Source organism: Blennius ocellaris (genome assembly GCF_963422515.1).
Source record: "Blennius ocellaris genome assembly, chromosome: 3".
In the NCBI taxonomy this organism is placed as follows: Eukaryota; Metazoa; Chordata; class Actinopteri; order Blenniiformes; family Blenniidae; genus Blennius; species Blennius ocellaris.
The window spans coordinates 16,999,579-17,025,557 of record NC_137652.1 but is presented as its reverse complement, the minus strand read 5'-3'; the positions used below and the strand labels follow the sequence as shown (position 1 = coordinate 17,025,557).

At 39.6% G+C, this 25,979-nt stretch overlaps 1 protein-coding gene across 1 annotated transcript in view; it reads right to left on the bottom strand.

Moving 5' to 3' along the window:
* Positions 1–5,887, bottom strand: part of mad1l1 (mitotic arrest deficient 1 like 1) — a gene marked incomplete at its 5' end in the record, with an annotated part of 74,099 nt that extends 68,212 nt beyond the window's left edge. Inside the window, 8 exons of the mRNA XM_080520691.1 lie at positions 1,163–1,224; positions 3,599–3,713; positions 4,471–4,601; positions 4,855–4,936; positions 5,034–5,158; positions 5,244–5,423; positions 5,505–5,645; positions 5,744–5,887. Coding sequence (XP_080376817.1) covers positions 1,163–1,224; positions 3,599–3,713; positions 4,471–4,601; positions 4,855–4,936; positions 5,034–5,158; positions 5,244–5,423; positions 5,505–5,645; positions 5,744–5,887 — 980 coding nt within the window. The remainder of the gene's footprint in view (positions 1–1,162; positions 1,225–3,598; positions 3,714–4,470; positions 4,602–4,854; positions 4,937–5,033; positions 5,159–5,243; positions 5,424–5,504; positions 5,646–5,743) is intronic.
* Between the last annotated feature and the right edge of the window lie 20,092 nt (positions 5,888–25,979).

Below are 25,979 nucleotides of genomic sequence, written 5' to 3'. Positions count from 1 at the left end.
TTAATGAGAGTAAACGAAGCAGTCGGCTTTCTTTTGATGTCAACGTTCATGCAGAAAGTTACATTACTGATTGCCGGGTCCTCAATTCTCTTCTAATCATTTTTTTTAGCTTTGAAACAAAAGACCTTGACATAGATCCCCTTCCATCGCCACCAACTTCCTGATTTTTACATTTTTAGCATTTAAACGTTGACAATTACATACCTGATGGGACTCCGCACTTTCCCATTGTAAAATAATGACAAATACTGAGCCTACGAGGCAATCGCAATATCGCACTAATGTGCAAACCCACATCGCTATTAATTCCTACACTGGGTATAAAAAAAAAAAAAAAAAGAGGATGGGAAAAAAGTTAATAAAGCTGCTGAATGAACTGCAACACTTTGACTCACCTGTTGATTGATTTGGACATTTAATAAACAGTGAAAACAGCTTGTATTGGTTTCCATTCACCTGGGTTTGGGAGCCCTTTGGCAGTTATACGAACCTCTGGTAACCAACCAATAACAAGAAAAACTCGTGGGAGGAGGAATTAAATTTCAGCAGAATGAGAACCAAGCTGGACTTGCATATTGAGAAAGATGATAGACAGCCCAACAAAATCACTTGATATATTAACCCGAGAGTTTCATTACTTTCCCATGATCCCTGCATAGGTTATGTATAAATTCCACAAATGTCAAGCTCCATCTTATTTAAATTATATTAAATTAAGATTACATCAATTTTATTAAATTATGAAGCTGTAGTGCCTTACGTTTATTCTTGACCTGTGTTTTACAGAAACACAGACACACACACACACACGGATGTGTTTCATTAAGCGTTCCATTATCATCACAGCCACAGTTAATCACAAAGAAAATGGCGTGCGTGCCCTGGACAGGTCAGCTGTGTTTATAATCTGTCAGATCTGCTCGACGGCTCACAGGGAAAACTCGCAATCATTCCCTCATTACCAGTTGGGAGTGAAAGCACAGAGACATACACAACAAACAAAGCAGCTCCTGCACACTGGCGGAATCAATCCACAATGATGAGGCACATTTTGTTTAGCGTGACCACAGCTCCACCTGATGGCCACTCTGCATATTTCAAGGAACGAAGATGCAGCTTTCTTTTCTATACATTTAAATTGTCTTTCCACACAAGGTCTGACCTGATGTTGAGTCCAGTAGACCGTCCCAGGTTTTCCCAGGCGAGGAGCTTCTCAGCCAGCCTCTGTGTGCAAAAAAAAAATATGAAACAGCTTGTCAAATAAAAATAATCAATCCAAAATGTAAAGAGATGCCATCATTTCAAAGTGCATTGTTTAACTCAAACTCTAAAACTTCAATATATATTTCATATAGATTTATTATACACATTTTTCAACCTTTGGGGTTAATCTTCATTAATGAAAACAGAGTATCTCACAATACTAGAATATTTGCTTTGAAACATCATCACAGTTCAAATTAATAAAAAAAAAAAACTGCTTAGAAAAGTTAGTTAATTAATCTCCAATTAAATTGCTTTTATTCATACAAATTTACATTTACATTTTCTGCCAACAAAATTCGGCCTTATTCACGTCATCTGTCGGTGTGCCTTCATCAATCCACACACTATCGGTACGTTTCTCTCAAAAAGCAAGATACGCTGTCAATTTAACAGACTATAACAAACCCAGCAACAACAAACGAAAACTCAAGCCATTTCATACTGGCAGTTGTTACATATTTGAACCATCCCACAAATGCATGATCCTTAAGACAGTGGCAACATTTACAAATAGAAATCAACAGACTGCCCAGCATTGTCAGATTAGTTTAACTACCAAATTCCTTTCTGTTCTGTGCAAATAAATCTTTTTTTTTGTAAAAGGTTTTCACTGGAATTCGTTTTTAAGAGAGAATATACGAGTATAGTTGAGCTTAAAAAAGTATGATAGAAAATGCTGAAAAACCATTTAAACAGGAAATTGCGCTTAAAATAAGAACAAGTACCATAAACGATCACAGGCGACTTCACATCCTAGTGCCTACTGGTGTTATTCAGACCTTATTTCCCTTTTAGTTTCACTTGTACGTGTTCATAGACTGGAAATACACATGAACCTTACAATGAATGTACCACTAGCAACCCTGTATACACATAAAAAGTAATAAAATGGTGCATGTGTTATGGTGTCTCTCCAAATAAGATATAAATTGGATGAAAAGATCAGGAGAAAATTTGTCCTTCCTACTAAAAATGTGACAAGATTATTTATCTCAATGAACGAGGTGGTAAAAAAAAAAATTCTTATTTCTATGCTTATTATCCGGCATTGTTTTGTGATCAAAAGAACAGAAAAGTACATGTGAATCTGCTGCAGTGAATAAAAGAAGAGACAACAGGTAGCATAAAGTAAGGCAAAGACAAGAGTCTAAATAAAATCCCAAAGAATCAAAAACAGCCAGTTCGAGGCCTGAGGAAAGCTGCAGGTGGATGTCAAACTGACTCTGATTTGAATTCAAAGCTTTGAGATAAAAGTGCACTCAACTGTTCTGATTGATATTTTTCCAGTGTAAATATTACTTTAAGAGATCATGTGGTAATATATTGGTAGAGATATGAGCTTAATTATCAGGGGAAAAAAACAAAACAAAGCAATCACTTATTTTCAGGGTAAAGATGTTTACTTTTTGAGGTTTTGGGAGTTTTAAAGTGTGCATATAGTTATAGTCAGTGGTGTGATAGTCCCTGGAGAACTGGGCACTCTCGATTTTTGCCGTGTTTTGAAACAACCCAGAAACACTGTGCTTTTAGAAACAGGGACACTTAAAACTACCCTATTTAGTGAAAACCTAGCCCTAGTATTTGCTCATTGTCACATACTTTTGTTATAATTTATCGCTAAGAAACATTTCCCTCGTAGGAACCTGCCCACTTCTGCCTCCGATTGGCTCGTCAGCTCTTATGATGAAAGGTAAACAAACATGTACCAATCATATCAGTGAATGCAGTAAGCACGAGCCAGTTAAAGGCAGAGGAGGGAAATTCATGGCTTCATCATCCTCCGGAAAACAATAGGAATCTGCCTCATGGATACTGTATGAGTGGTGCATCAGTGGATGTACGCAATGTGTACATGCGTATACGTCGTATGGCCGCATATACCCTGGACTAAACCAGTGGTTGTAATCATTGTAAAAACAAAACTTGCGTAATGAACTGAGGTCTGGTCCGCAGACAGTGTGAGAGCATCATGGATTATCCAGCTTACAGAGAGAGAGAGAGAGAGAGAGAGAGAGAGAGAGACAGAGAGACAGAGAGACAGAGAGACAGAGAGAGAGAGGATGTGACGCAGAGCACAGTGCGTTTTGGGTAGTAAACAAACAGAGACAACAGCTTGAATCAGAAGAAGCACACGCCAAGCAGAAAGGATAAGTTGGAACAGCAGCTGTTGTAATTGCGTGTGGTTTTCCAGGTGGTTTGGTCATCGCTCAAAAGTCCAGTGTGAAAGCAAAGCAAACCAAATCAAGACGTGAACATTTTCAGTTTTCCTTGCCCAATTGAACCGAATCCCCAGACTATCCTGGTGTGAAAGCAACCCAAGTCCCCGGCTTACCTCTTTCTCAAGCTCCATATTGAGCAGCTCTTCTTTGCTCTTCTCCATCCTCTCCAGCTTCCTGCGCAGTCCCTCCACCTCCTCTTTCAACAGGCTGCAATTCTCCCTGTTCTCTCTGGATCAAGCAAAGAGAAATTTTTTTTTAAAAACACGTTAACTTTGAGCACAGTGACAAACACTAATACTTAGACATACTTGCTTCGATTCATGTCCTCATAGGATTTTAAAAACATAAATGACTCAAAATACACAAACAAAATTGTTATTAGCATGAATGACCAGATTAAAGAGGTATACTGCATTAATCTGATTACACCAAAACCTCAGATTTCTAACATTCTAGACTTGAATGGAGGATGAGATGTGCAAAAATGTGATTCACGTGACCATTCCAGATGCACACTGTTATATTGCAGCTTATAGCGTCACGAAGATGCCGGAAGAAGCCAGCAGGACAAGACTTTAATCACAATACTCCTTCATCCATGTGCATTTTCATGGCATGTATCAATTTCCAGCTCATTAAGAAGGATTCTTCACATGAGTAAGTTTGTCGATGAAACACAGCCAAGAGTGGAGAAGTGGTGTGAATATGCCAATTGTTGCATGGTAAAGAACATCATCTTGAAGCAAGTCTTTTCATAAATGATGTCTTGTTATTTAGTAAAGGATGACTAAATGTTAACCTTGACACAGGTTTCAAGGAAGTAAAAAAACAAAGAAAATACAAATAACGCCACCCGTCATGTAACGCTTCCTGCTCTGACATGTCAAGACAATCGAGTCAAGATTGCGTTCGTTTCCTGAGGTAGTTCAGAGATTCAACTATATGATTGGTTGGGGGGGTCAATCCATTTGTGGGCGTTCCTGACCTGAGAAATGCATTATCGTCCCTCAGACGCTTTAGCTCCTTTTCCAGATCTGGAACTTTGGCCAAGTCAGACTTCACAGTCTTGACGATGGCGATGTCCTGCTCCTGAAGGACAAGACGACTCTCTAACTCCTGTCAAAAACCAAGAGAGAATATCTGTCAAATATTCTAATTAGTCTCTGATTTGTCTGTCTATATTTCATTACACCATCTTTTAAAACATGTATGTAAACAAAACAAGTCAATTAAAATCATATTTACTTAAAAAAAAAAAATTGTAAAAAAAAAAAGGGGGGGTGGATTACAAACTGTTTATCAGATTATAGGAATTGTGTAAATAATAACTTCAGTCGCAAACATAAATTGGCCCTGTGGAAGCCTGTACCTTAATCTTGATTATGTGCTCTGAGCAAGTCGACTGTGCCGCTTGGAGACTCTGGCAAAGTTGAGAGACTTCCTGATACTTCCTGCTCACAATTCAAATCAGACAAAAAGTGTGGAGTCAGCTTTTATCTTGCACAATGCAGCCCAAAACCATTAGCATGACAGTGTGTGCATCTGCACCTGCGCTGTATGTCCAGCTGCTCCTGCAGCTCCTGGTTCTCCTGAGTCTGAGTGGAGATTGTCGAGTCTTGATTTTGGATCTTCTGCTTCAGCTCTATGATCTCATCCTTCAAAGAGCTGATAGTCTGGGAAAAGATTAGTGTCGTGAGCCGAACTTGGTTAAGATACTTGAACAGTGCTGCAAATATAAGTGGGAATGCTGGTGCGTACTAGATTGGCAGCATTTAGTTTAGTATCTCGCTCGTCCAGCTTCTTGTTCAGCCCCTCCAGGTTCTTACGAAGAACACGGTTCGCCTCCACCTGTTCTGACAAGTTCTTCGCTCCCTCCGTCTCTCTTTCCTCGAGTCTTTTTATTTGCCCTAGAAGCTGCTGGTTACGCTCCACTTCATGCTGTTTCACAGGAGAAACGAAGTGTTATCCTGCAACAAGGAAAAGTTACAAGCTAAGAATATGAATACATGAAATGTGTACCTCTAAATTCCGTGCTCTGTCAGAAGCTTCCTTCTCCAGCTCAACACGAGCCCGTTTGTGACTCAGCTCCATCCTTTTCTTTTCCTGGTCCAGCTGCAGGTAGCGGTTCTTTGATTGAACCCTCTCTGCAGCTTCTAAAAGCTGAAGGGAAAAAAAAAAAAAGAAGGCATGTTGATCATTTCAGAGATGTCACACTGCCTTTACTCAGCTTGTCCTTGACCTTTCAAACAAATGCATACCTCTATGCTGCGTTTGTACTGACTCTGCAGATGTGCACTCCCTGCTGGGTTCTCCGACAGCCGCTGTGGATGTTCAGGTCGGCTGATGAAGGAGTTGAAGGACTTGAGGGTTGTGATCACAGAGGTGTCATCGTCTAAATCCATTGTGGAGGACTGGTGTGGCAGCAGTGGCCTGAAAGATGGGACAGCACGAATTAGAACTACAGCACACAGACAGCTGGCACTTAAAAACTTAACATGAACCATGACGCATTCATCAGAAAAATACAAAAAGGGTGAGATCTCAACTATTCACCATGACACGTCGACGCTCGTTAACCCAAGTAAGATTATTTCTAAGTGCATGCTCTGACATTTAACTCAACCAAACAACTAATATTGGTGTAACTTCGCCATGTAAACATGAAGGGACATTAGGTTTGCTGCATCATTAAAACACGCAAATGCACACAAAATCGTGAAACATAGCCTCAGCGCTGAAACATTAATGAAAACATTAATCCATCTCCCTCGGTGTTTATGTCTACATGTCATAGAGTCTAGGATAAACTACACCTGCAGGCTAAACGCAGCTACAATGCAAAGTTACAACCTCACTGCAGCTGATCAGTCTATTACTCCGATTATCGTGCGGAAGTAGGCTACTTTGAAGGCAACATGTTCTCACCTGGGAGCTGGCTTGTTTGAGAAGAGGAGCTCGCTGTTTTCAGATAAGTTATCTCCGTGATGCTAACGTGTTAGCAGCATGCCTGTTAGCACTGATAGAACTCCCTCCAGTTCAGCTCGAACCGGCTTTCTGAAACATCGCGAGACTTCTTGTTTCATCGTGTGATTTTGTGAAATCTCGCAAGATTATCCAACGTTTTCAAGGATATTACTCAATTTCTATTTTTTTATACATACATGCTATATTTTTAGCACATTATATCATCTGAAGCATTTTTAAGAAGAATACACACATCCTGAATCAAACTTTATAAAGGGAACAGCTTTTGTCTAACCCTCACCCGTTTATTAAACCGTTCAGCTCCTGTTTTGGCTCCTTGTACAAAATACATAGAAATAAAAGGCGTTTTTGGTCATTATTTGATGTATCGCGAAATTGAAGAGCTACTCCTCTCACAGTGCAAATGCAAAAAGTAACAGACAAAAAAATACAATCTAAAAAAAGTGCAATATGGGTTCACATATATTTAACACCCAGTGGTTGAGTAGGGTGAGGGTAGCTATGGCTCTGAGAAAGAAACTGTTTCTGAATGTTCTTATTTTGACTTTTAAACATCTGTAGCACAGGTCAAACAGGTGGGAACCAGGGTGTGAGCTGTCCTTGATGATGCTTTGACCTTCTGTAGCCCAGTGCTGCTCCGTACCATACTGTACTACATGTCAGCAGGCTCTGGATGGACGAGCAGTGGAAGGTCAGAATCAGTGCCCTGGGAAGGTTGTTCTTACTGAGAACTCTCAGGAAAAAAGTACAGTCTCTACTGGGCCTATAGTGACAGCTATGATATTACATGTGTTTGCCATTTTCCCTAACTTTAAAGTTGTTGCTTTTTGTTAGTTTTTGTTTGCTTTTTTTGTATGTTATTCAAAATTGGGGTGGAATTGAGTTTATGTTTAGAAAATGTCATCAACTATAATATAGAATAGAACATACTTTATTGAGCCAATAGGCAAATTCTTTTATTGCATTGCTTGCTTGTTCATTCATTCATTCATTCATTCATTCATTCAATCGTTCATCATTTGTTGAGTCATTTGTTGAGTCATTTGTTTGTTTTCTCCTCATAAGGGAAAAAAAGAGTATAGAACATTATTGAAATATAAAAGACCCAAATAGGCTCAACCGAAAAAAGGTGTATTACAAAGCTGATGATATAAAACACAATTTCTTGATAATTATTTAGGCAATTATAGTTTGAAACGTTAAAAAAAACCAACGTTACCAAAATTTATATTGAAATAAATGGGGGGGGGGGGGGGGGGGGGGTCTGTTAATAGAATATCAAGTTTGCATGAAGAGCTGCACATTAAGTTGGGGGTGAGAATGTGAATAATTATCTGTCTCTCTTTGTTTCCCAGGAGCTGGCAAGCTGTCCAGTGTGGAACCAGCCTTCACCCATATCAAACTGGGATTGGTTCCAGTGATCTGGATAAAGCATTAAGCAGGATGAAAGTTTGAGTGGCAGTACTGTGTGTGCTGTGAGAATGTCATGAATCTCCACTTTGATACCACTTTATCCCACTTGACAAGGGGCACTGTCTAGAGCGAGTCCCAGTTATTGGCGAAGACAAGATACAGCCTGGAGATGTCATCATTCCATTAATTCAATCTAATTTATTAATAAAGCACAAATAACAACACAATCATCTTACAGGGCAAATATACAATGATGTACTCATTCACTCATATTTAGAGTGTTCCAAAAAGGATTATTAGACTGTAGGAAACTCAAGCATGCAAAGGGAACATTCAAACTTCCAACGAGAAGGGCCCCCAGTTGACTCAAACTAGGGGCAGGGTCAGTATGAGGCGAGAGGGCTATCCACGATACATCAGTGTGCGCGTCTCTCTTCCTTATTGAGTAAATACTGCAGTTGTGGCAAACCCTGCAGACACTTACTGATACTGACTTCCTCCACAAGGAGGGGTCAGCGACAAGGCAAAGCTGCTGAGGAGCTGCGGCAACAGATTCAGCAACAGACTAAAAACCTAACTGAGACACATTATGATTGGAAAATGTGCATGAGCTGCATGGTTGACAGACAAATCTGTGAAGCAAAGATAATTAAAAAAGCTTCACAGGATTGGGCATTAGGCTTATTGATCAATCAAGGAACATCACACACAGTCATGTTTACAGAAAGTATCCGTCCATCCATCCATCCTCAATCCCACTCAGGGTCCCAGCATACTCTGTGGGCGAGGTCTGCAAATACATATAGACAGACAAACAACCAGTGACACTCACATAGGAAACCCACACACGTACGGGGAGAACATGCAAACTCAACAAAGGCCCTGTACTTGAACCCATAGCTTCTTCTTGTGAGGTGAGAGCACTAACCACTGTATCACACTGCAGCTGTAAAAGTGTCCAGCCACTCACAAATAGAAGCAATGTCAGAATGTCTCACCCGAGCTTACTCAATACAGCAATGGTTCTCCACCTTGCTCTCCAAGTGCCTCTGCACTGCATGCTTTACGCGTTTTCCTTCTCTAAAGCAGCTGATTCAGATAAACGAGTCATCACCAAGCTGTATGGAGGCCGAGGTGTAGTCCGCACACTGATTAGGACCTTGAGCGCAACGGAAGGTCCATGAGACTGCATGTTTAAGGGCTCGTACACCATTTCATTAAAGGTGGGACGGGGCAATTGCAGTAATGGTCAACAATGTCATTATCATCATTGTCTTCTGTGCCTTCTGGGTAATACTGATAAAAGATTGTGAGATACAAACAAAGTTAAAGACAATTAGCACAGTGGTTTGCAAAAGTAATTATCTCCCTTGAACTTTTCCACATTTTGTCAATATATATATAAAACAACAAATTTAAATGAATGTTTTGGAACTTGATGTGATAGAACAGCACAATGTGGCGCATACTTATAAATGGAAAGGAAAACGACACTTGGTTTTCAATTTTTTTTAATTTTTTTTTAAAGAACCTGAAAAGTGTGACGTGCACAGGTATTCATACCCCTTTACTTTGCCCGTCACAAGACATGGCCGTCCATCTAAACTTACATGCCAGGCCCGCAGAGCATTGATCAGGGAAGCAACCCAGAAACCCATGGTATCTAGGAGCTGCTCATCTGTCCACTGCACAACTGTCAATCTGCACTCCACAAATCAGAAGAAAGCCATTGCTGAAACGAAGCCAGAAGAAGTTCTAGCACTAGGACTGAAGAACTAGAATGTTCTATTTTGATAATTTTATAAAAAATTTTATTTATTTTACTTTTTTGTCCATCCATCCATCCATCCATCCATCCCATCTTCTTTCCCACTTATCCATTTAGCACTAGAGCCTACTGTGGGCGAGGGCTTTTCTTTCATTTGACAATTATGGAGCATATTGTGCTGGTCTATCATATAAAACCCTAATTTAAAAAAACCATTCACATTTGTGATTGTGATGTACCAGGATGTGAGTCATGGGGCATGAATACTTTTGCAAAACACTGTAATCACATGATTCCCCCCATAGAGGTCAGTACTGCTGTATCTATGGTTAACACGAGGTGCTCTTGAAAGATGTTCTGACACAAACGCAGTACTACTCAGACTTAAAGTCCATCCATCCATCCTCCAAACTGCTTTCACCAACTTAGAGTTGTGAGACGCTGAAGCTGAAGTGGGGGAAGAAGGTCTATGCAGAGCTATAGACATGTCTATACAATTTGGTGGGCGACTAGAAGACTTGCAGGAAAACCCTTCCTGCGTGGCATCAAGCCACAACCTTCGTGGAGGCCGGCCCAACTTTTAGGCATACTGTGTAGTACTTATACATTCACTGTGATTATTGTAAATCTGTACATTTGTATATACACATAGACTGTGATGTGCAATAAAAACGGCTTCATAATGAAATATATGTCTTAGGTTTTTGTGTCAAATATCATCGTTCCAAATGTGTCAAATATATTTTGAAATCCTTCAAAAAAAGAATGCTGAAAAAATTACTCATGGACAATAATGGAATATATCTCTCATGTTTTTGTGTCAAATATACTTAATAATCCTTCCAAAAGTGTCAAATAGACTTTGAAATTCAATCCTTCAAATCAATAATGCTGATTTGGATGAGTTGTCCAGGGTTGCAGTTTTGTGGACGAGAGGATGAGTTGTCATGCGGGAGGAACCAAGTGAAACTGGGGGGGGGGGGGACATGCGCAGCAAAAACATGCAAACGGAATGGGCCCCAATACTGTGCTCAAAACAGGGATAGTTTGCTGGAAAGCAAACACAAACACACAACACAAAGTACATTTGCAGGAACATGAAGCTCTGGCTGGCTTCATGTACAGTAATAAACTCTATTGCTAGAGCTTATTACTATTGATGTGTAGATACGGATACTGTACACCTTGTGTCCACTGATCTGGCTCTGACTGCATTCATTTGGCAGCAGCATTAAGGATATAGCCTCCTATCACACTTGTACAGGCATTGCAGAAGTGTCAGACTACACAAACAATTTTCCAGCACGTTTATCAAATCAACAAAATCTACATGACACTCTCTGTTGTGAACACCAGCAATCCTGACCCCAATGCATGCACATGAATTTAGTATTACTTTTCTCATGTATTACACTGAACAAACTGAGGTTTATTGTGATACAAGAGATTAGCCAGAGTATTACGTTACATATAATATACATCCACGCACGAGGTGAGAAAAGAATAATTTAATGATAAGTTGACTTATGGAACCAAGGTCTCTCCTCTAAAAGTTTTTGCTAACCAAGTTCCATTCATTTATTCATCCATCCATCCATCTTCGATGCTGCTTTATCTATCCGAATGCCGGAGGAGAATAGAGTCGATTCTCGGATGATCATGGTTGAGGGTAAAATGCATGCTGGGCAGGTCACTAATACATCTCAGGACAAATACAGAGAAGCACAAATAGATAAACACAGCCAAGGGAGCCTGGAAAGGCACTTGAGCAAAAAACGTTTACCATGAATATTGTCACTCTGTACGCTGAAATTATTTACTGCAACTCCGCAAATATATGAAACCATGAGCTATTAACTGCAGACAACCAGCCGTTTCTGAAAGCAGACAAGATGTAACTCCTTTACTGTTGTCAGATTTCATAGGCCCCTCGCTGGGCTTCTGTGGGTTTGATGCAGCAGCAATGAAGTCAGTTGTAATTATGAAAGCGACATGACATCACCAGTTAAAGTGGGAGCACAATAGGTCAGAGCTGTTGCCCTTACTTGACAACACTAAAGCAGGAAAAGAGCGGGAAATCTTAAAACAAGGGTGAGATGATAGAGGAGGAGTGGAAGAGTCTGAATTTCTCTGAAAAGGTCAAGCAGAAGAGATGTGCTCCACGGAGTGACACAAGAGTTTCCTCTTTCCTGTATCAACGTCTCTTTCTTTTTTTTTTATCTTGCAACACCAAAAGTACCATGTCTGTTCTGATCCATTGTCCTCACACTCTCAGCCTGTCCTGCATGTCTCATATATTTTTTTTTTCCAAGGTTCACCATCTTCTTCCCTCAGTGGCTAATGACACTTTTTTTTCCCACATCTGTCACAGTCTGCCGCAGACACTCCCCCGCCCTCTCCCAGGTAATCTGTCACCCTCGTCACCATGTAAACCTGCCACTGCACCTCCTGAGGTCAGCCTAAATGCAACAGTATCTGTGACTTGACGTCAAGGCAAAATCAAGAAAAAATAAAAGCTAAAAAAAAAAAAAAGATGAGAACACACATGACGATCAATCCCATAGCTCCTGACCTTGAACCAGGGGTGTGAAATCCACTGTTGTGATACTACAAGAAACATTTCAAGCTTCATGCTGCAGCTCCTTAGTTACCTTGACAAGATTATTTTAAAAAAATTTTTAAAAAATAACCTGTTCTGTTATTTTTCATGTTTGATTCTTCTTCTCCACAACAGGCTGTCAAAGTGGAACCCAACTCATTGTAAGATGTAATTATACACTAAGGGTACATATTTTATTAATTTTACAGTACTACTGACAATTTGATCTGAACTCAACCTATTTCTCCACAATTCACATAGACTTGTGCTGACTTTTCCTGTTTTTCCCATGCAGACCTCTACAACAATAATGTGATAATGTAAGCACAATTCATCTATTCTGAATCATATTGAAGACAAGGCCACACACACACACAGTCACACGCACACACAACTGACAAGACCTAAATCAGTGCAAATGGTTGCAGATGTGCTCTTCATTGCCATCTGTTATGGAAAATGTGAAAGCTCACATAAAGCCTTCTATACATTATATACAGGCTCAGTTTATAAGCATTGTCAGCCAAGCTCGACAAACATCTCTAATGTGTTTGTCACATTTTGTTCATGGCAAAGGTTATATTTGTATCTCAGAAAACAACCTCGATAAATGAATGATACAAACATTTAAGTTGCTCACATGGCCATAAATGTGGGCTTGTAGCATTGCCATCAGCAGCCATCTGAGACGGAGCTGTGAAATCAATAAATTGATGGTAGGCATTGTAATTACATAATTATGCAAAGCTTCAGATTTTGCTGAACATCAGGGCAACCAGCCATTAAAAAGAAGACAGCTACTCCAGAAGGACGTTTGTCTTTATTGGTAAAAGTCAAGAAAAAAACTGCCTCAGTGGTGGTATAAGTCATACAATTCCACATGTTCAAGTTGAAAGATGACTGTAAGAAATCTTGTGGTTTGTAGAAGGCACGGCCTACAACATGCTTACACAGATAAACTGGGTGCCAATTCAGTGTTGATCCAGAAAATGGCATTCTAACTCATAGAAACTGGCTCCCCCAAATGTGGAGTTGTCACATCATGGATGGTCATGCCTCGCTCTATATCAAAGCCTGTTGTCTCCCACATTGCCAAGTAAGCAAACTTTAGCCACTTGTTTCTGCACACAAAGATCACATTTAGAACTGAGAAAGCTTGAGGAACAATAAACAGAGAGCTTCATTTCTGAGCTCATTTCCCCTAATCAATATAGTTGGGTACAGTGAACGCATCACTTTTTGCCACTTGTCTGAAACTGTGGTTAATCTGACAACAACTAGCTCCATCGCTCAAAAACTAAGTAAACTAGCATTTCTACATTAAAGGACATCATTTTAAAAAATATTGCAGAACAAACATGAATCTTTTCAGGAAACGAAAGCAAAATTGGGGAGATACACTGACACTGTCAGATTGACATTGTCAGATGATTTTTATCAATTGAATTTTGGTCTGATGACATATGTGAATATTTGACACTGTTCAATGTAGGAACACTGATTTTAATCCACAATTAATTCACCACATATGGTCATCTTCTGTTTTCCACAATGTGTGCTTTAAGGGTTTGTTGAAAATCTTGAATAAGTGTTTCAAAGTTACATTCTGTGAGAGTCACAGTATATCATTCAGATTCATCAAACCATCGTCATTTCAGAAGAGGTGAGTCCCATTATGACGGAAATGTTTGAAAGCAGGTTAAAGGCGATGACTTTCTATTCATTTAAAGTGATTCATTCCTCTAAAGAACAAGTGGAGTCAAACTCTCCAGGAAAAAGAAAATGATTTACTGAAGATGTGCTTCATTCTCAGTCGACAAAGAGGCCATTATCGAGATAATACACATTCTGCTTCCAGGAGAAATACTATACAATAACTACAACACCACAAGTGGAAGATGAAAAGCTTAGCAGCAAAAATTAGCAGATGAGGGCAGAGAAAAGGAAAAATGTGATCTTTGTTGGCCTTTGAAATGCAACACAGAGTATGATTTGGGGATGGGAATGAAAGGAAAAAACACAATGGAGATGAAAAGTGGAAAATAGCATAACAAGTTTGAGAAAGGAACAAAAAACAATGTGAGACACAATGCAAAGGATAATGATAGGAATAAAAAGAGGCATGATTTTATAGTATTTTAATGAAGGAGGACCGAATCAACAGCTGATTCAGGCTTTCCATTTCTCCCCGAGCCTCAGGGAATCCTTAAACAGCATTAGTTTATGAGAGGGCACAATCATGCCCCACATAAATCACTCAGGGTTCAGATGCAGTCAGTGATAGAAAAAGACATGAAAATCAGAGAAGAAATTCAAAACATATTGATCTAGCTTTTTGTTAATAAATTTGACAATTTCCTTGAGAAACATTCCTTGATACATGACAATCAGTTTGGGTTTCGAAGCACCCGCTCAACAGCTATGGCTTTGATGAAAATCACGGAGGACATTACAACAGAATTGGGGTATAAAAATCACACAGTTGGAGTTTTTATTGACCTTAAAAAGGCCTTCGACACGATCGATCACGGTATATTGATATCTAAATTACAGACGTATGGTATTAGAGGTGTAGTGTTAAACTGGATTAGTAGTTACCTAGAAAATAGACAACAATATGTAGAGCATATAGGCCATGAATCCAAGTTAGAAACAGTAAAGTGTGGAGTCCCTCAAGGCTCTGTGCTGGGGCCTAAACTCTTTACTTTATATATTAATGACCTCTGTGAGGAATCAAAGATTTTACGTTTTGTTCTTTTTGCGGATGATACAAATTTTTTTGTATCAGGGAAGAACTTAAGAACATTAATGAAAACTATTGAACAAGAAATGGTTCAACTTCAGAAATGGTTTAATAAAAACAAATTGTCCTTAAACTTAAGCAAAACTAAATTTATGTTGTTCACAAATCAACAATGCCCTGAAAGTGTTACTTTGACTTTAAATGGAATAAGTATTGAGAGAGTGTCAGAATTTAGGTTTTTAGGAGTCCTCATTGATGATAAATTTAAGTGGAAGTCACACATAGCTTACGTAAGAAATAAAATTTGTAAAAACATTGCAGTTTTGAGTAAAGTAAAGTTTATGTTGAATTATAAGGCAATGAGAATCCTATATTGCTCCTTTATTTTGCCATACTTAATGTATGGTTTGGAGGTATGGGGAAATTGTTATGTTACAAATTTAATGCCCTTATTTATTTTACAAAAAAGGGCTATAAGAATAATTAATGGAGTTGCTCCAAGGGAACATACTACAGAACTGTTTCTGAGGTCAGGACTACTCAAATTGAAGGACTTGGTTTCTTTACAAACTTTATTAGTTGTTCACAAGGCAAAACACTGCCTGTTACCGCATGGACTGCAAGCGCTTTTTACAGTAAACAGTGAGACAAGCAGAAGAAATAATGACTTTAAACAACCTTTCGCAGGAAAAACCCTTAAACAAATGTGTGTTTCAGTATCTGGTGTGATACAGTGGAACTCTCTAGAAAATGATCTAAAATGTTGTTCAAATATTCTTCAATTTAAATATAAGTATAAACAGAGGACACTTAACTTGTACAGAGACGAATGTGAAAAACGTTAAAATTTACAACAATAATGATGATGATGATATATGTGTATGTGTATGTATGTGTATATGTAATTGTTGTTTTTTTGTTGTTGCTGTTTTTTACATCGGTTAGGCCATCTAGTTTGTACGTTTTTCTTCAAGAATGGGGTTGGAGTTTATAAGATTTTTTTTCTTCATCCAACTCCTGTTCTTCTTTTCATGGAATGTATTGTTTGTTTGTTTTTTGTTGGATTGTTGCTTTATTTTAGGTTGCATTACCTTGAAAAAAGAATAAATAAAATGAAATGAAATGAATGAAAAATGAAAAATGTTGAATATTTCTTTTATGCCTCCTACCTCAGTGTGGGAAGAGCTACATAGGTAATCTATTCAAAAAAAGACAGATGCTCAAGCTCTTTTATTGTAATGCAAAACCAAGTATGATTATTGAAGGAGGCAGGTAATTCAGCAGACGTTTAAAAAAGAATGCATTATATTCCATATGATTGCATGTGATTATGGATGTCGTCAACCTTGTATTTTCACAAATGGCGGATGTCTCAGGTTTGTCCATCAAGTCCTCCACACAGCTGTCAGCTGGGAGTCTGTTGCTGTGACATAAACACTGTGTGTGTGTGTGTGTGTGTGTGTGTGTGTGTGTGTGTGTGTGTGTGTGTGTGTGTGTGTGTGTGTGTGTGTGTGTGTGTGTGTGTGTGTGTGTGTGTGTGTGTGTGTGTGTGTGTGTGTGTGTGTGTGTGTGTGTGTGTGTGTGTGTGTGTGTGTGTGTGTGTGTGTGTGTGAGAGAGAGTCATGAAATGGAATGCCACTTTGTCCATAGCATGTGTTGAGTGACACACAATAATATGAAACATCGAGCCATTTGAATTGAATATGTCAAGGAAGACGTTCTTTTTTAGGGGAAAGCAGAGCAGTAGTGGTACCAAACCGGAGGGATGAAGGCAGGCATTGGATTTAAAACACTAGAGGTGGCAGAAGAGGGGTTGTAGTGCTATTGGAATGCAGGGAATTGACAATGGGTGACAGGAAAATGTGAGAGAGTTGCCATCAACACACAAATAAGTACATGATGGTGCATTCCTGAATCTGGGAATTCAGATAGAAAACTCCCATGTTTCCAGCAAGCAGCACAGTGCTGTGGTGGGGAGCACTATTGCTTCATAAACACGGGGGTCTCTGAGTTGAGCTTGGGGCCTTTTCTGTATAATGTCTGCATATTTCCCCTGTGTTTGCATGTCAAAGACATGTGTTTGAGGCTAATTTTTTGCCTCTCCAGCTCTTTTCACATGAAACGTTTTTCTATTTTCATTTCAGAAAAGTATTGCATCGACGCTGCAACACATTGAAAACATAGTTTTCATGTTGGACCACGAGTACGTGTTGTTGGTTGTTTTTCTAATGACACTCCACAGGTGTGTGCAGAGAACAACACGCTATAAATATTAACAATGGCCCTTTTTTTTCAAGGGCCAGAAGGAACGCCAGAGTCAATAATAGATGCTTTAATCATCAGTTCTTCAAGGTTATACGCTTCTTAAGGCTTGGTGATTCACCCTATTAGTCTAACACCCCATCATAACTCTTTTTTTCCTTCTTATTCAGCAGGAAAAATAATAAACAAGGATATTTTTGTGACAGTGTCAGAGAGCGCACATTGCTCCTGGAAAACTCACTAGGTAAGGTGTTCAGGAAAATGCAAAGTAATAAATAATTACAAAAAACCTACTATGATGTGCAGAGTTCGCTGCTGAAGCTCAACATTGCAGCAGCAGCCCCAGAGTCTACCATGTGTTGGTGTGGATAAAGAGGATTTTTTTTTTTGGCCAGACTGCTGAGAGACCTGGGGATCAGGGGCCAGAACTGGTGACAAGCCATTAAGGTGGTGGAAGGGAGCAGTAAGTGGGTCTGAACTGAAAGAATTACTGAAGCCTGTCTGAGGAACAGAAAAAGGCAGGCTGGTCAGGAGGGTACAGGTGGAGAGATTTTGGGGATAGCAGGAATTGTCCTGTGCACTATCAAGAAATCATGAATGAGAGATTGTGTCTTTATGAACACTGTTTTTCATTTCTTCCACCTGCAACATTTATTCATGTTTTGAATCACGGTGTCGAGACATCTGTCTACCTGAGGATGTCCTTAAACCATTCCCATAAACATTTTACATCATACATACAGTACATGCTGGGTCAGCAGGGCTCTCCCAGAAAACAGTTTCGTTGTTTCATTTGCACTTCGTTAAGCTTCATCGGATAAATTTCATAGTGGAAATGTCACAGTGAACTTGAAAAACACACTGTATATACAGTGTAATCAAGAAATATGATCCCAATATGGCCTCAACAAGGTTCAACAAATATGGTTTTAGAGCAGTGGCCACCAAGGACAGACTTACATGGGAACATATTTGATTTGTGTGGAAAAATAATGGGAAAAATGTTTCTTATCAGCAGTTTTTTTTGAAGAACACCAAAGTGATGCCAAACACAATCATGAAATATACTGGCTGTAATTGATACTACATTCTCTCATGAAACACACACACACACACACACACACACACACACACACACACACACACACACACACACACACACACACCCTAAAAACAGTTGTTTTTTTACCGTTTTCATTTAAACAGACACTCGAAATGTAATAAAACTTTTCACTTCAAAACTGTGTTGTGTAAATGGAGCCTTAAATTGCTGCTTTGCAAGAGACAGAATTGCATAACAGATGGAATTACTTTAAAGAGTTGAAGTAGCTCTCGAAATATCCTTTGAAAACTTTGCAAGCTTTAAATTTTCAATTTGCACAGTAGGTACATGAAGAGCTTGGGAGCTTGGGAGCTTGGGAGCGGGAGTCCTTTTTCTGAGGCTCAATTATTTAAAGAGTGTTAAATACAGGGTATGTTTTTTGCTGATTCGAGAAAAATGCTGTTGCCATTTCCCATTCAGCTTCCACACAGACACTCTGTACAGTAGACATGGTGACAGCCAGTCGTGCCTCCATGGATGTGTTAGTCTTCATATTAATCGTGGCCTGACACAATGATGCATTGATATTTTGAGGTGGGAATTGTGTAACTGAGAAAGAAACGTGGTTTGAAATCGATATTTTTGTGCTACTTTCGGGGCACATCCACAGGGGGAAACAGGGCTTGGGCTGTCATGGTAAAGTGAGTCATGCTCTAATCACATGGTGGGTTGTTAAATGCACGCCTGTCCATGCATCAAACTGTTTTCGAGCAAGACTGTGAAACCAGTTGCTCCCAATAGTGCATGTTTACAACTTGCATGACAGTGTAAGTGCGTGCATGAATGTGTCTAATCATATAAAAGTACATTGAGACAACAGACACAGTGAAAGCGACTTTATACTTTAAGTAAAAACCTTTTACTGTTTGCAACATACATGAATGTTGCGTGTTACACAAAGGAACAAGGAGCAACTCACATTCAGTTTATCATGAAGCACGTTTTGATTGGTTCATTTCAGGTCACAGAGTATAGGGCAAGTCAGACACTTGAATGTGCCTAACCTTCAACACTGATAGCGTTCAACCATGTGAACGCCTGACCTAATGAGTGTCCCTCCAAATGGTTCTCCAGCTGTCAGCCCCGCTAGTGTCTATAACCTTTGGGGTTGTTGGCATTAAGACTGCGGCAAACAGGATTCACAGCAGGGAAATGTATCACATGGACGTGGAAGTGGAGTCACCACTCACAGATCAAACGTTTCACCCTTTCCACAAGCACCTCTTGACTAAAGAAACTGCTGGAGCGAAGCGTTCACAAAGCAAGCAGGCCATCTCTAACATTCACACCATTGAAACTAGAATGCTGTATGATTATTCTAGTTTTTGTTTAATTTTTTTTTTTATTTAAAAAAAATGGATGAAAACATTAAAAAGGAATACGAAGAAGATTCACTTATTTAATCATAGCCCTCTCCAGTCAGTCTGTTTGCAATTTGGAAATGCTGCAGCTTATAAGCTGTCCAGATATTCATTGGAACGGTCTTTTAAAACAGCCAAACAAACCTATGGAGCCAAGATAGAGGGACATTTCATGGAGGAGACCCTCGACGTATGTGGCACAAGCTGTGATGACTTTAACAAGACACTTTAGTCTTGTATGGACTTTTTATTGCACAGTATTTTACACTTGTTACCCTATAGAATTGTATATGTTGCCTTGCTTTTTTTTTTTTTTTTATCGTGAAATGTCTTTTAAATGTTGACAGTGCACTTTGAGCTCATTGCACATTTTTTTCTAATCTGGTTTCCATACGAGAAATGGCTAATAAACTGAATCTGAATGAGTTTTTTGTTTTCTTTAGTTTTTTTAACCAATCACATTCCCATAACTTTAAATAGCCACAAAACACAGTAAAGGATGCAATTACCAAGTAAATAAACAGAGTGTGAAATGAATAAACCTAGTATTTAAATTTCACAACTCTTTTGAAGCATTATACACTTACACAGTAAATTTTAGTAATAATCCCTGTTAGGGATCTGTTTTTTGTTGTTGTCTGTTCCCCCTCCCTTTTCTGCTTCTGTGTAGGGCGTGTGTGACAGGGGGCGTGGCTGGCTCCTCCAGGAGAATGAGGTGCACCTGAATCTACTCCACACAAATTGCAGTCTTCAAAACCCTGGTTCTCACTCCACACCTCTGCCAGAATATTCCGTCTACTTGGTAGTGCCCTGTTGGAAGTCTAGTCTAGTTCTCTGCCATTTTTGGATGTTAATACTTTCTCCTGTGCTCAGGTTTTTTTGTGCCTCTCCTGGAGTGACGTTGCCAGCCTGCCAGCCAGCCCCCTGTCTCCACTGCCTGTCCTGCCTGCCGTTTGGAAAATACATTTTTGAACTCTGTTTGATTAGTCTCTTGGCTCTGCTTTGGGGTTCTCATTTCAAACCTTAACAAATCCCATTCCCTGTTTTATGTCATTTAGGCTTGTGAGATGCTACATGAGTGATGGACTGCCCAGGTGCATCCCGGCCTCGCCCATAGTAAGCTGGGATCAGCACCAGTGCCCTGCAACCCTGAACAGGATAAGGGGTATAGAAGATGCATGGATGAGATGGTATATGGGGCGCAAAGGATGCCTTTTCGTCATCAAAGAGGCAGAGGATCATGAACACATGTTCAGATACACCAACTCCTGTTGGAGATTTACTCTCACACAGGAATGACACACAGAAAAACTCCCCGATCTACAATTGAGCCCTTGATCTTACCCTGTGAGGTTAAAGTATTGATGGTCAATCCTCCCAGAGCTCCAAATGCACAATCCTCAGAGCTTGATATAATGGCAAGGGAAAAAAAACAAAGAAAGAAAATTACAGTGAAAACAAAGTGCAATCAAATTACTTTTCTTGTCTGTCATTCTCCTGAGAGATGCAAGATAATGGAGACGGTTTCTAATGGTCTGCATAATGATTGCTGTTCGTGGTTCGTAGCTTGAATCACAGTTCATTTATAATCCATACACAATGCTTCTTGGATTGTCTCTCGGTCACACCTGATTATTTACATCAATAAGATATGTGTTTCTTCAAATATTAGTCTTGAGCTCTTTTGTTCTCAACCATGAAGTAATCTAAGAAATGGTCATTGTTGCAGTAAGGCATCTGTGACAAATCAAGCTTTCCAGATGTGATGCAGCACAATGTAGTGGAGATGACCGTGGATATTATTTGCTTTTCCTAATCCATATTCATCATACATTTTTACTGCAGACTTAAAAGAACTATCCACTCTAATCAGTGAACCCTCAAAAATGTGTTCTGCTTTGTGATCTATATTTAACAGAATAGATGTAGATCTCCGTGACCTTTGCAGAGCTCGTTGCTTCAGCTGGATTGGATGGAAGTAAAATCAAAGCTGACGTGTCTTCAAGTATCCATACAGGGAAGAGGAATGCATTAACGCAAGAGGAACCGACTACAACTCAAAGTGGATTCCATTGTGTGTTCTACAGTTAGTTCATCAATGAACAATTTTGTCATATTGATTCTCCATTTTCTCTGCTCTCTCCATTTATAATGAAGACCGTGACACAGGTGCATATAACTTGTGTGGGAGTTGAATGCATGTGGCAGCAAGAAAAAAAAATCCTGCTCTTTTAATTATGATGCCACCCGATGCAAACTTTGAATCAGATGCACAACAAGCGACTATTTTACGGACTGTTTAAGTGTTTGTAACAGTAGTTTTTGTGATGTTTTGGCATTAATTTTAATGTCTGATTTTTTTTGGTTCGTAATTTAATTCAATGATTTATAGTTGCATATTTCAATTCATAACGCAGCTCATTGAGATGTATCTGATTTCTCACCACAACCATGAGCACATTACACCTGCTTCAGAGTTTTTCCTGCCTGTCCTTATTGATTTTGAAGCGTTTTCAAACCCCTCGTGGTCTTAGCACCAGCATGCATGTCTTGGACTATTATTGGATATGAACTGGGACAACCTCTCAGGTCCTCAGGCAGGAGTCTGCTAGTTGAATCAAAGTACAAGATTAAAGCATTTGCTGAAGCAGCTTTTAGCATTTATGCTGCAAGCCACAAAAACAGTCTGCACTAAAGATGTGAGGCAGCTGGATGGATGCATTTTAATTAAGCCATGGTTCATCAATGACCCCCGAATAATAATAATAATAATAATAAAAACAATAACAATAACAATAATATACAGATTTCTGTTGTAAACATACTTTGGTTTCTATTCAACATATGAAATGTATTATAGAGTTGTCATCCAATTCTTTTTAGTCTTCTATTTAAATATTTTGTCTTCTTATTTTCTAAAAAGTTTTGCCCAGTTCAAGATTGTGAGGTGCTGGAGTTGATCCATGCTGACTATGGGTTAAGGCAGGGTATAGCCTGGAGAAATTCACATGGAAGGGCTATTTACAAACATGAAATATCCTGATTTGCTGTACATGTCAGACTGTGGAACGAAAACATATGCACACACCAGGACAACATGCTAAGCTCCACACAGAAACCCTCCCAATCTTGGTCACACAAAGGGGAAGCAAGAACAGGGGGCAAAATAATGCATCAGAAGACACCAACAATTAATAAGCAACAAACGCAAAGTAACAGAACATTAGTAAATTCACATGACTTAAACCTGCTGACATGATTGTTAGTTATGATGGAAAGCTGAGAAGCGTAGAACATAGTGAGGACAGAAGTATTTCATACATTAAGTGACAGACAGAGTGAGAATTATGAAAACAGAACATTGACCTGTTCTTACAGCACTGAATGACAAGAAACAGATTACTATTTAAACCATGATTACTACAATATAAGTAGGTGGTAAGAGCACAATACGTGAAATATACATAAAATACATGAACATGAAATATAAGACAAAACACAAGAAGGAAAATGACATCAAGTAGCGAGAAACCTTAAGACAGGACTGAGACACATGGACATGAACCAGAAACAGAAAGAGGATATGAAACACCCAAACACAAGGAGACTTGATGGACCCAGATATCAGGGAAACACACAGCCAAAATAAGCCTCGAAGATGCAAAATCAGACAAAATGCAATGCCAGTAGTGCAGTTTGGTTGATCCCGCCTGGCAATGCATTTGTAGAATTTCATCTAAACAATTACATTCAATAGAACCAAATTAAATTAACTGAAATTTGCTAAAAGCGCTGGAAGCATTTATTATTTTGGTCTCCTTGTATCTGACAGTTACAACGTGTGTGTGTGTGTGTGTGTGTGTGTGTGTGTGTGTGTGTGTGTGTGTGTGTGTGTGTGTGTGTGTGTGTGTGTGTGTGTGTGTGTGTGTGTGTGTGTGTGTTTGTTGCTTTAACTGTGAGTACTGCGCCACTTTAAATGGCTTGTGCTGGGTTCATTCATCATCAGCCCACCCCCCTTCAGAGCAGTGATACTCTGAGCACAGCAGCTTTTCTTCAGGCTCCTTCTCTCTCTCTCTCTCTCACACACACACACACACACACACAGTCTTCTAGAACATTGGTTTCTGTTCACCGAGTGCTGCTAATTTACAACAGTTTTCATTAACTTCTCTGACGGTAAAAAAAAGAGTCAACCAGCCACCTTCAGATACCACAGCCTGTCCTATTTCTGGAGCCATAGCATAAAAAATTTATCTTTTCACTGTAATATCTCAAGAACAGTAATGTGTGTGTGTGTGTGTGTGTGTGTGTGTGTGTGTGTGTGTGTGTGTGTGTGTGTGTGTGTGTGTGTGTGTGTGTGTGTGTGTGTGTGGTCTCGTCATGCAGCACACACTCAGAGCAAGGTTGCTTCGTGGAAAGATTGCCAGGATTGTTTATTCATTTGGTTTTGGTAAACAAACCCAATCCATCTTCTGTAATGTTTCCTGTAAAATGAAAACAAAATGCAGTCAGATATGTTATGATAATGTAATTTTTCTCTTATTTTCATATCCGCCTACATGAATGTACGATGTCTTTATGTTTTTTCCACACATGAAAAACAGTACAACACTTCTCTCCATAAAACAACAAGAAGGTTACTGGTCGACTGGCATGATAGTTACTGACTGCTCCGAAATACTTCAAAATTGCCTCCAGTAATTGCATTCCTGGAATACAGTAGTTATTTTGCTAGTGGAGGTCTGTTCTGTTTGCATTTCGTCTTTGCTTTTCTACCTGAAAACTATAATACTCTAGTGACGGATCTTTTCACCATTCAAGGATGGATTTCCAATTTTGAAGTTTGAGATTTCAATGGATGTCACACGGGGTGGGCAACCTACGGCCCGCGGGCCACATCCAGCCCACCAAAGATTGGTACAGAATTGCTCAAATCAAATCACACATTTATTTGACCTTGTTCTGTCAAGCCTAGCATTCCACCAAGGGGCGAATCAGGTGCATTCACCGGCAACAGCTTCTGGATATCGTATTTTTCTCTTCACACACGAGGCGAACATGCAAACCTCACAACGGCCCGGCCAGTATTTGAACTCACTGTGAGGCAAGAGCACACTGATTAGTTTTGCTTTTCATCATTTCTACCTCCTAATTCCACTTCTGACCCCATCTGACTCACGCACAGGAGTCATGCCTGATGAGCTTTAATTATCACCTATCACAACTAAATATTTTTCAAGCCAGCATGCTGTGGCTGCACATGCTTTTTTGGTTCAGTGTTCCCTAATTAGGTGATGCACAAGAAAATAATGATATCAGCTGAGGTGCTGTGACATAAAACACTGTGTGTGTGTGTGTGTGTGTGTGTGTGTGTGTGTGTGTGTGTGTGTGTGTGTGTGTGTGTGTGTGTGTGTGTGTGTGTGTGTGTGTGTGTGTGTGTGTGTGTGTGTGTGTGTGTGTGTGTGTGTGTCAGTTATGAACGGAGAGGGACGATTTTCCGATTCAAAAACATGCGATGAGGTGGAATATTAATTCGACGGTCTACAGATGGATGGATTTGATAGAAGTTTATCACATTGAAAGAGAGGCAAATAAGGAAATTGTCACAGTGTGACTGCATGATAATAAGTCTGCATCTTGTTAGAGTTATGACGTTTTCTTTGACCTCCGAACTGTGACGCTTCCCGCATGGACTTATTCAAACTGTTAAAATGGCGGCGGACTGTTTTGTTATTGAGCTGTAGATGATGGACAAATACCGAATTGCATCATGGGTACCGTAGTTTGTTCTGTCTGTGTGAAGGTCCGCCAATAGGAGAGCACGTTGCTTACGCCTCCTTCCAGCGGTGGCCAATGGGAAGAGGGGATTTACTGCAGCGCGTGTTTTATATAGGGACGCTCCAGCTGCCTGAGTCTCTCTGTCTTTTTCCTCCTCGTGCTGAGCCGACGTGTTTCATCCTTGGCTGTTTTCCTTCGCGTTTATCGGCTAAGTATAAGACTAATCTTTGTTAGGCCAGTATTTCTGTCTTTTATAATAAATTACTGTGTTAATCCAATCTCAAGGTTTGTTGAACTATATTTAAAGTTCACCGCTGCTTCCCTTAACCAAGAGATCTGTCCTCTCTTCTGTGCGGGTGAAAGACAAAAGGACAAAATGGCGTCACGAACAGGATTTTTAACGGAAGGGAAGTTTGGACGAATTGGTCCGGTGAGTGAAAAACGATTTTTTTCTGAACGTAATACTGAGCCGCCCGGGTTAAA